We start from the raw sequence: 11,364 nt of genomic DNA, 5'->3' as shown, positions 1-11,364 counted from the left end.
TTGCCTGGGGGAAGTATTGCCTCTCAGAGGCAGCTGGGGTGGTGCTTAATTTCCCCAGATTACTGGGTGAGGGCTCAGGCCGGTTCTGTGCTGTATTGTTAAGAGGGAGCCCTGAATATTGAGCCAGGCCCTTGTTGCTGCCAGCTCCCCCTGGCAAAAGGGTCACACCGTTGTCCCCACCCCGCCCCACTCAGAGCTCTTCTGCTTGGGGGAGAGACCCGCCAGTGTCTCCAAGGGCCGACCAGCAAAGCCCCTTCCCCCTCCAGGGAGGGCGGGCACGCGGCCTCGCTTCCCGGGTTTCTGCGGCCTTCCTCACTGCCAGCGGGGCTCTGTGCTTCCCCGCAGGCTCGGCTCCCCCGATTCCCAGCCTTTCCCACCGCGCCTGTCCTCCCGACCCCCCAACGCTTCCCGCAGGGGCTCCTCGGGGCAAGGGGGCCACGCGCCCCCACTCACACGCCGCGCGGGGGGGGACACGGCTGGCCTGCTACTGGCAGCCAATTACATCAGAGAGCAGTTTTTGCAGCCCCTTACATACGGGTAACTGCTGCAGGTTGCAAGTCCCACAGGGAGCCGTTTCCCGCACTGCACCGGCCGGCGCTGGGGGGGGGGGGAGGCCGCCGCAGGCGATGTAGAAGTTCCGGTCGGACGGTGTCCCTGAGAGCTCTGCCCCCCAATTCCAGCGAGCTACAAGCGCGAGCCACCAACCGCCCCGATTCGAATTCGCATCCTGAGCGCCCAATGACAGAGCGGAGGGCGGGGCCGCGGCCACGATATCCCCGCCCTGTCAGCAGACCGACCAGTGACAGCTCCAGCTGGGTTTGAAAAAAAGTGCGCGCGGCTGGTGGGCGGAGCCTTTCCCTGGTGGCAAGGCCCGCGCAGAGTGGAGAAGCGGATATCCGGCACGCTATGGGCGTGGCCTAGCCCGAAGGGGCGGATCCTGGGTGGAGCTTCCTTCCTCGCTCTCTCCCTGACCCGCATTGATACCGGGGAGCGGGGCCCAACGGCATGGGGGCGGGGCTCAGTTGGAGCCCCGCCCCGCTCCCTCTTTCTCCGCCCCGGCCCCCAGGGCCGGGACCTGGGCTCATTTGGACCTGGCCGGTTCGCGGGTGCGGTGGTGGCTGGTGACAGCTCGGCTCCCTGGGGATTCGCACCGCAGCGTGGAGGGGCAGGAATGAAAGTGGGCGGTGAGCGTCCTCCACGCCCCTGGGCGGGTTGGGGCCTCTGTGGGGAGTTGGGGTCCCTCTGTGGTCAGTGTAGGGGGGATGGGGCCCTGTGGGGGGGTCCTTCTGGGGAGTGGGGGCCCTCTGCGGTTGGGGGGGCGGAGTATGGAGGATCCTGCAGAAGGTGCGTTGCCAGCCAGTGGCTAGGGGGCTCCAGCCCCTGTTCTGGCAGAACTCAATACTCCTCATGTGGGGTTTGGGGAGGGTTAAGCCCAGGGCGGGGGCTCTGCCGGCTCGGTTGTCTAATTTCTGGCGGGGTCCGTGGGGATCCCTGGGATGGATAAATGCTCCCTCTCTGTTGGATGATCCTCTAAGCCTCAGATGCTACATTCTAAGACCTGACGCAGGAGGGCCGTGAAATGTCTGAAATACCCCTGCCAGGATCCTACCAACTTCCCTCAACATCAGATGGGCTTAAACCCCTGCAACCTTCCCTTCCACTTTCCTCAGACCGTATCTGGCCGTGGCACCTCCTAATTTTCCTTTTTACTTCTCCCCCTGTGTTCAGAGGATGTGTTTGGAATTTAAAAATAAAATCTAAAAGAGAGGGAGCCCCACTGGTTTAGGCGGGTGGATTTAAAAATCAACCGAGCCTATAGTGGGACAGGACCTGCCTGCAGGGGGAGGGGACTCACTCGGGGCTCCTGCATGGGCACCCAGGACATTAGAAAAAAGCTACCAGTCTTGTCTTGGCCACTTCGGGTTTCTCATCGGCGCAAAGAGTTTCACTTAAATTATAAAGTAAGGTTATAATTATAAAATGGAGGAGAGGCTGCAGGCTTTTCAAGGAGCAGATGAGATTTTTGTTTCAGAAAGGCAGGATGTTTGAATGAATGAAATGTAAATTATTGAAATATACACTTTGTAAAATTGCCTCATCAAAAGGAGAGACTTTAATAAAAATACTTAAAAACTTAATTCAAAATGAGAGATTTTTGATATTTCAGGCTAGTCACAGGACTAGAAATCAGACGAGAGGATTGCAGTTTACTGCTTTTAAACAGAAGTCTCCTTTTATCAAGATTTTATCTTTGCCATGACAGTAAAATCTAACATTGAAATATGACATCTAAGCAGCACCTCACTCTTTCATGCCCAAATATAATTCTAGTTGTTTAATGTAATAATAGCTTATATTTCTGGAGTGCCTTTTATCATGCAGGACACCAAAATGCTTTACAAACTGCAATATTCATTGCTAATTTAATATGGCTTTCTCTGGGTTGAGGGTAGCAGCTAACTAGCACATTTATGGAGGGAAGAGAGAGAATATATGGTCTAAGTCATGGGGGCAAGCTCCCCTACTTTTACAGAAGTGCTAAGGACTCCTATGTTCTGAGCAGACAAAACTTGCTTTTTTATGGTCTGTGCACTCTGCCTATTTAGGGAGATCATCTAATGACATTGAATTTTTTTTTTTTTGCCAAAAACTATAAATGGGTTTATCGAGAAGAATATTTTGCTGAAGGCAGGTTTATTTTAAAAGGAATGATTTTTTAAATTACACTTTCTGCATTAATGGGACAGAATTTGAATACTTCACCCAAGTTTAATATGTTCTGGTTCTATGGGGTACATAACACTAGCAGACCTGCTTCTATAATACACTATCTTTGTTTGCCAAATGTACTTTGGAATGCTTCAGTTACTTAATCAGCACCTGAATTTAAAATATTAGAAATGCAGCTTGTGTACACAATATAGATATGTTTGTAGTATATGGGGTCATTTTAAAGTAAAGCCATCCTAATATAAATTCTGGGCTACGAGAGCTGAACTGTCCGCCATCTAGTCTTACTTCAATTTCCTGGGCTGTTTCGTCAGTTTCAGTTCTGAATACAGGCTTAATTGGCCTGCCAGTCTAGAAATGCATTGCCTCTTATATTGCAGTAGTTCTCTTGCTGAAATTGGGGATGGTGGGGAAAGGAACACCTATGAGAATAATAGTCTGGTGACTTGTGCATGTCAGAATTGCCCTTAATTACGTGGATATCATCCTTTAGTCAAAGGTAACTAATAGGTAAGCCAAGGGCTACCTGGGGGAGAATGGGGCATTCAGTTAGAATAGTAGCTTGTTTAATTGTTGATCCTGGAAACTCCAAAGAGTTCCATATTCATTTTGGCATAAAAGGATATTCTAGGTGGCCCATTGCTTTTTTTGCCTAGACAGATACTTACAAACGTGCATTGGGAAATACCCAGTTGTGGGGACTATCTTTAGCTTAGCTAGTGCCTGTGGTGCTATAATTAAAAATGATCAAGTCCCTGCAGCTGCTTTATTTTTATTTATTTAATTTCATGTATGATTTGTTTGTGGTTTGGTACACTTGTTATATTACCTTTCTGACTTTCATTGTTCTGTAAATTTACACTTATTTTAAAACTTTTTTTTAATACCATGGATTGGAAATTAACTGATAGAACAGGGGACAAGGAAAATCATTAATTCCGCAAGTGGAATATCACTGGGATCCCTAGTGGGACCCATATTTTTCATGACTGAGCTAGAAGAAAACCCAGCTAATTAGACTTCCTGGCTAAACTATCATTGAATAAAAAGACCTACAAACTGGATTTGAAAAATACACCTGACATTGCCAAGTGGGAAATGTTCCATGGTAAGAACAACAGCCCTAATCCATCAATTTGCAGAAAAGTGGGGGGATATATGTGTGTTTCTAGCCTTTATGGCTGCAAAGATAACTTTCCAAATGTGACCCAGCGCAGAGCAAACAGACTTGCTTTGTCTGCTGCACAGAGCCTTGTCAATGAAACTGGCAAGTCTCTGGTCCCTGCTGCTCTTCAGAGTGGGCAGCAGTGAAATTGACAAGATTCATGTCATTTTCACTCTGCTGCTGCTTGGCAAATCTCTGAGCAGCAGCCACAGCAGGTACTGGGGCTGTTTGCTGGGGAGGAAAATCCCAAAAGAAAGCTATGTGGTGGTGAGGGATCCCTTTCATGTAGTTCAGGGCTTAAGGTAAGAGAGATCCTTTTCCCTTCTAGCAGGTCAGGGTGCTTCAAATTTCTGACACCTACTACTCAGACTGATGCAAAAGATGGAGTTCCTGAGCAGAATCCAGGGCCAGCTTCTCAGCAGAAATCTGGACACCTCGCCCTTCCCAGCAAGTGGGAGCACTACTGGGCTTCTCACTAGAGTATTGCCCCTGAATCTCTCTAGTGAGCCCTCTCTCTAGCTAACTTAGTCCTTTCGCTAGCAGGTGCAGGGTGAACTTTCCTGTCCCTCCTTAGGAGGAGCAAGTAAGGGACTAGAATATATATAGACCAGGCACTAGTCTAAATATCACAAGGAACAAATGCATGAAGGAAGGACTTGAATCTCTGAAGATGGTATTTCAAGGGGCAGTGACAAGAGGCCATGGAAAGGGATAGGAAAATATTGACAGGGGAAAAAAATTAAGGCGACTGTCCACATCACTGATGTTACTCCAGCACATTAAATACTGCATGAATGGGAATTACATATGGAGGAAGTTTGCACAATGGAGGATGTTGGGCTGAATGGCCCAAGTGATCTCTTTTGGCCCTGTCAATTTAAGTATTTTTACTTTAGTTGGTTAGTGATCCCCTTTTCTATATGACTGTGCAATTGATTTGCTATCGTATCAGAGCCTAGAATTCTTTTTTACTTTCCATTTCATTGAAGAAACAACATAATTTGTGCTGCAGTAGAGCAGGCTCAGTAACAGCAATCATTTTCATGTTAATATACGGACTAGTATTCTTTACAGCTGTTGTCTTTTGTCCTGAAATTTCGACTTGACAGTGCTCTTTCACTAACTGAGATGTCTGGGCTTTTTGTTTTTTCTAGTAATCCACTGTAGATGTTCCAGGTGTTTTTCTTTCCCTTCAAAACGAAGGGTAAGAAAACGGCCTCGTGTCCTGACATTACTGAGTCTCCCTGAAGATGTTCTGTTTCATGTTCTGAAAGGCCTTCCTGCTGAGGATATCCTCTCCATCCGAGCTGTGAGTCTGCTAACCCACTTCACCCCTGTAACGGGATGGGGTTTACCTCTGTCAGTGTGATGCCCTGACTCCCAATGGCAGGACTGGACACAGGGAAGGCTGGATCCTCATGGCAGAGCAAATCTAACTACTGTATGTATTCCTTCAGTTTTCCTTCAGATCTCTGCCATTGTGGTAGCAGTTTCGTTGCTAAACCTCTCAAGATTGAGGATTAGCAGCAGTATATGAGTGTTTTGTTTAAATTTTCCAGAGGGAGCTATCCTGACAAATCATTCTGACCAGTTTGGTTCGGTTAAGAATGCTTATCTTATTTTCCAAAATTTACTTTTGTCTAATCTAATTTAATTAACGTAAATAAAGTGGAACAATAGTTGTACAAAAGTCTACCTGTGCCATGTTAATATGGCTATAACAGTAGACCACAAGAAGGATTTTTCGGTGGATTCCTATATGTTGTAATAATGTACTTCTGTATTTTTCCCTCTAGGTGCACTCTCATCTTAAGTACCTTGTAGATAATCATGCTAGTGTTTGGGCATGTGCAAGTTTTCAAGAAGTATGGCCTTCTCCAAACAATCTGAAGATGTTTGAAAGGTAATGTATAGGAATCCAAGCATGGTCTATGCATTAGGGGAGACTTTCAAAGGTGCAGAGGAAAACTAGGTACCCATTTCCCATTAACTTTCAATGAGAGTTGGACACCTAACTGCCTTTTCTGCCGTTGAAACTCTTCCCCTTAATTTGATTAAGAGTACTCTTAGTTTCCTGTCTACACTTCAGATTGGAAATGTCTTGTTAAGCGGAGCAGGGGTCATAGTTATATTTGGAATGTAAATGGATGCTGTGTCTACAAAGTGCTTTACAATCCCCTGATGGAATGTACTGCATAAGCTAAAAGTATTGCTACTGTATAAATGTAATGTATAAGCCAGAAATGTGGACCGAAAGGCTGCACAACTGTGTTTTTTAAAGAATTTAAGACTAATATTTGAACTCTCTCCATATTTCAAAATGAGTTTAAAAACCTAAAGTTGCAAGCAAATGACTGTACTTTGAAAGAATAAAGACACTATCTCAAAAAGGTGTGTATGGGTGTTGGCAGAGGCAGAACGTAAGAGCTGAATCTGTCTGGTGCCTGTGTAACCATCCTATGTGCTTCAGAGGTGCAAGTTCTGAATTCCTCAGCTGCATTCTGGAGCTGTGGCCATCTAGTAGAAATGAACATGGAAGCAAGGTCTCCTGCTGCACTGGAATCTTCAAATGATTCAGATGCCCACTGAGTTACCTTTTTGTACTCTTATTTAGGGCTGCTGAAAGGGGTAACTTTGAAGCTGCTGTGAAGCTGGGTATAGCATACCTGTACAACGAAGGCTGTAAGTGTGAAAGCACGTGCTGTGGAGCAGAGGGAAATGATGGTGGAGGGTGTGGTTCTATTCAAAAGAACAAAGAAATTTTATAGTGAAGTCTGATCAATAAGCTTGGATTCTTTTTATCTGCAACATGCTAATCTTTATCCCTACTATTTTATGGATGTTTGGGTTTTTTTCTGCCCATGTTATAAGATTGTTTTGCCCTGTCATTTCTGAGTATGTGGCAAGGTCTTGTATACCATTGTGCCTTTTCTATGATAGCTGCCAATGGCACTGCGAGCATTTCCCTGGCTATTGAAATTCTGGGGCTAAAATGCCATTATGCTACAGTAAACCTCTAAACAGCACTAATGGATTCCACTTCTAGCTGAAATGTGGATGTGTTTGAATCACACTGTTAGCAGCTCTTGAAGTTAGGCTTTGGAAGCCTCCAGTCAAATTTGGTTGGGTCATTTTGCCAGTTAAAAGGTTCACACTGAACCAAGCAGAGGCACTATTCAGTCCTCCTTCTGCAACCTGTTACCATTTCTGTGAAACCATCCTGCTAACTGTTGTACTGTGGCCCTATTTAATTCCAGGCAGATATTATGAATTAGCTTCTGTTCCCTCTTTAAAGCATCTGTTTCACTTATTCAGTATCCATCTCCGATGAGGGTCGTGCAGAAGTGAATGGGTTAAAGGCATCTCATTTCTTCAGCCTGACCGAGCGTCTGAATGTCTGGGCAGCCCCCTTTATCTGGCTCTTTATTCGTCCCCCATGGTCTGTGAGCGGGAGCTGTTGTAAAGCTGTAGTCTATGAGAGCCTCAAAGCAGAGTGTCAGTTGCAGAAAGTAAGTGGTGCTCTTTCTGTCAGTGGCTTTAGGGCAGGGCAGCACATCCACCCAGCAATTTGCACAATTACATTTCAGTTTCTCCAAGGAGTATCTTGTTCTCATGCCATTGATTTATAGCTGTTTAACCATTGTTTAAAAATTTAATTTAATACAGAGCAAAATTGTATGTAGGAGAAGCACTGCTTGATAGCTGTCAAAGGATTGTAACTGATTGTTCTGCCAGGTTAATTTCTATCTCAAAAGTGAAGAAATACTGAGGGGGGAGGAAATGGTCGGTCCATGAAAGGCCAAGGGCAAACAAAGCTCTAGCCTGGGACTATTTTGAAGAAGTCTCTTTCATTTTGTGGTTCTCTTTAATAATGTGCAGTTTTAAAACTATTTTTTTAGGCCCAGAAAGGCTCTATTCTCCACTGCTTGGCTAAGGTTTTAAGTCTCTTTGAGGTGAGTAGTGTTCATTTCCCACTGATTGCTTTGGGAATTCTAAAGGTACAATTTTACAATACAAATTTCCCCTGTGACTTTTCAAATGTTAGATGAGTTGTGTTATTATCTTCATGTGAGATCAAACCAATTGTTCTTGGTTTCCCCCAGTGTGAGAGAGTCTGTGAAGGCCTTTTCTATTTAAAGGGAAAGTCAATTTGAAATCTAATTAAGCTTCGCTATGGATTAAATCCTGGGCCACATTTTCTGCTGAAGTAAACTTGTGCAGCTCTGTTGACTTCAGTGGAACTGTGCCAGTTTACATCAACTGAGTATCTGCCCCCATGTTGTTTTTTTGTTTGTTTGTTTTTTTTAATGAGTTGAAAGTAGTTGTGCTTGCAGTATACGATGCCAGGTATCATCCTTTTGAGACCTGTCACGCTGGGTACCAAAGGAAGGGGCATGCTGGCCACCAGGAAGCCTAAATTGCTTTTGACTACCTGAAGAAAGCTGCGAAGTAACTCGTAAGCCAGGGTCTCTAAAGACCGTGCCTGCAGTGGTCCAGGAAACCATCTTGAACATTTGAAGGATGTTCCTGATGGTAATGGATTGATTCTGTACTGTAGCTTTCAATCTGAGGATGTTCTGTACCACTCAGAGTCTCTGGGGCTTGTGGGGCTGACTGGGTATGAACCATAAATAACATTTGACCTTTTTATTTTCAGGATGAAGAAAAAAGGAAAGAAGCCCTTGAAATGTTTGAAGAGTCTTCGAAGCAGGGTTGCCTAAACAGCTCCTACCGCCTCTGGGAAAGTAACAGAAGAGCTGCTGTGAGTACACTTGGCTCTTAAAATGATCTTTTCACCTCTATTACAGTGGCACCAAGAGTCCCCAACCAAGAATAGAGCTCTGTTGTGTTAAGTGCTGTATATACAGCCAGCAAGAGACAGCTTACAATCTAAATAGACAAGATGGATAAATGGTGACAGAGGAAGTAGTATCTCCATTTTACAGATTGGGAAGATAAACACAGAGAGGTTAAGTGACTTGCCCAAGGTCACACTGGATGTCTGTGGCCCAACTGAGAATTGAACTCTGATCTCTTCAGTCCCCATCCAATTCCTTCAACCCAGGATCATCCTTAAGAGAAAGAGACTGACTGTTGTGTGAGGATTTTCCCACAAAGGGCAGAAGAGATAGAGAAGTGATGCCGTTGGATAGTAGGAGTACTCCAGCCTTCATAAACATCGAACCAAGTGCTTATCTCCCCTGGACAAAAGGGGCAATACCTTCTTATGCTGTTCATATTCCTTTTCTCTAGATGTCAGATCCCGGCAGATACCTTCAGAGCCTCAGGAAACTAAGGGACTATGCAGCAAAGGGTTGCTGGGAAGCCCAGGTAAGACTTCCACTAGTGACGCCAAGACATTGTTTTTTGCACGGCCCTGTCCACACTGGCGTAGAAAGACATGGGAGTGTGCTTAAACATGGATCCAGTCGCTGGCCATTAGGAACAGCAGCTAAAACTCTTCTCAGAAAACACTTACTTAAATGTACTCTGCAAGGTAATCTCTTCTGAAAATACTGCACTTGCATAAAGAAATCTGAGCAAGGGCTCATCTTTAGTAAGCAATCTTTAGTCTGAAGAGCCTGTCCCAAAATACTCAACACACATTGTGTACCAGAGTTCTGCCAGCTTTGAAAAATAACTGTTTGTTCTTAATATCTCTGGAGCGGGTCCCATAAGCTAGGTTTCATTTCATTTTGAATGTAAAAATGACATGAGTTCTCCCAGGATTTCAGTTCAAATTTTGTTTCTCTGTCCAAATGGAAAATATCTCACTTGCTATTTACATTTCACCTCTTGTCTGTCTGCTGTAGATATCTTTAGCCAAAGCTTGTGGGAATGGAAACCAGCTAGGATTAGAAGCAAAAGCCTCCAATGAGATGGTGTCTCAGCTCTTCCAGGCCTCCCTTTCTGTCAGAAAGCAAAGCATCTTCACTGTGCAGAAGGGAATGAATGAAACAATGAGGTAAAGGCAAGCTCAGCAGCCAGGTCTTTGGCAAAGAAGTGTGTCTATGACATGGCAGGAAAGGCTGCTACTGTTTCATTGTGCTTGTTATAGTTCTGTCTGGAATGAGATGCGACCTACTAGATCATGAAGCTCTTTGTGGAGTTAGTTCTGGGACACGAGCAGTGAAGTGCAATGCAGAAAAGTTTGTATTTTGTGAATGTCACTAATTGCAAAAAGAAAAGGAGGACTTGTAGCACCTTAGAGAGTAACAAACTTTTGTGAGCTACAGGTCATTGCACAGTGTCCCTGGATAGACCCAGAATGACAGTGACACTTATTTTGATAAGTTCATATTTTAAGATGTCTTTTTTACTTTCAATCTGCATTAATTTGCCAGTCTGCCTAAAAAACACCTACCATGGTCCATCAGCCCGCAGTTTGACTCAAGTATCTGTCCTATTACCTAGATGCAACAGGACATTTTACTGAAGTCTTGTTTTGATGTTCAATGTTTTGTTGGCTAGTAACTTTTGAAAGGATAAGTCTTGATATGTGTGGAGAGTCTCTGGTGTTATAGCTGTCACTTAGCACAGGTCTGGATGGCTTCTTACCTAGGGGATCATTTGATTTTTATCTCCTATCTAGGTACATCCTGATTGACTGGCTGGTAGAAGTGGCCACCATGAAGGATTTCTCCAGTCTTTGTCTTCATATGACAGTGGGGTGCGTGGATCGGTACTTGAAGCTGAGACCTGTATCCCGGGCCCGGCTCCAGCTTTTGGGAATCGCGTGCATGGTCATTTGTACACGGTGAGTTTTGATGACTGATGTGCATCAGTGATACGAACTCAGCATTTAGCTATCATGTTCTGCTTTCTCCGCTGCACTAGTAACAGGCCTTCCTTATCCCTTTACACAGTGACTTCCCTTTGAATGTTGCTCTTAATATTTCCAAATGAGATACAAAGTGGTGCTGCTGCCACCTGAACACTTATTTAAATGTGCTGAAGGGGCTGGAGCTCTCCATACGTGAAGTGCTGTCTTCTGTGTAGAGTAGATGATTAACATCAGAAATCCTACTAGAAAGCAGGTCAGCACTATCATTCTGATCAGCCCATCTGCCATAAGTAACTCAGAAAAGCAGATCTGTACCTATGTCTGTGTTCATGCAGTTTTAATAACAAGTCTTTGTGGCACAGAAGTATTGTGTTCCCGGCCTAGTGTTTTATGTGGGACTAATTCCGCTACTTCTGCTATTTCAAAGTCTCTAGGGTTTAAACAGAGATGCTGCCAGTCACAGGAGACTGAATTCCAGGCACAAGGAATAGGTCTGGTTACTGGTTCTGCAGCCTTTCTGGGAGAATTACACCTGTGAAAACTGCTGCAGGATCTAGGCCTTCTAGTCAGTGATATAATAAAGGTGCAGGCCCAGGTTAAAGGTGCCATGGACAGGGCATCGTCTTGTGGGAACACCTGACACTCTCAACATGACTCTATCTGGTGTCTTCCTAATCTGTACTAA

At 44.8% G+C, this 11,364-nt stretch overlaps 1 protein-coding gene across 7 annotated transcripts in view; it reads left to right on the top strand.

Annotated features, from left to right (window-relative positions):
* Positions 1–997: 997 nt before the first annotated feature.
* The window catches only part of CCNF (cyclin F), a 29,232-nt gene continuing 18,865 nt past the window's right edge, over positions 998–11,364 (top strand). For 4 of the 7 annotated variants that reach the window (XM_073362885.1, XM_073362884.1, XM_073362881.1 and 1 more), the window contains exons 1-10: positions 998–1,184; positions 5,050–5,204; positions 5,692–5,798; positions 6,510–6,577; positions 7,211–7,404; positions 7,795–7,848; positions 8,553–8,657; positions 9,149–9,226; positions 9,709–9,860; positions 10,488–10,652. In XM_073362885.1, the coding sequence (XP_073218986.1) occupies positions 1,172–1,184; positions 5,050–5,204; positions 5,692–5,798; positions 6,510–6,577; positions 7,211–7,404; positions 7,795–7,848; positions 8,553–8,657; positions 9,149–9,226; positions 9,709–9,860; positions 10,488–10,652 (1,091 nt within the window). In that variant the 5' untranslated portion in view covers positions 998–1,171. Of the gene's footprint in view, positions 1,185–5,049; positions 5,337–5,691; positions 5,799–6,509; positions 6,578–7,210; positions 7,405–7,794; positions 7,849–8,552; positions 8,658–9,148; positions 9,227–9,708; positions 9,861–10,487; positions 10,653–11,364 lie in introns of those variants that run through there. The other 3 variants (XM_073362880.1, XM_073362883.1, XM_073362882.1) reach the window with 3 other exon arrangements.

Source organism: Lepidochelys kempii, chromosome 10 (genome assembly GCF_965140265.1).
Source record: "Lepidochelys kempii isolate rLepKem1 chromosome 10, rLepKem1.hap2, whole genome shotgun sequence".
Taxonomy (NCBI): Eukaryota; Metazoa; Chordata; order Testudines; family Cheloniidae; genus Lepidochelys; species Lepidochelys kempii.
This window is presented reverse-complemented; position numbering and strand designations above follow the sequence as displayed.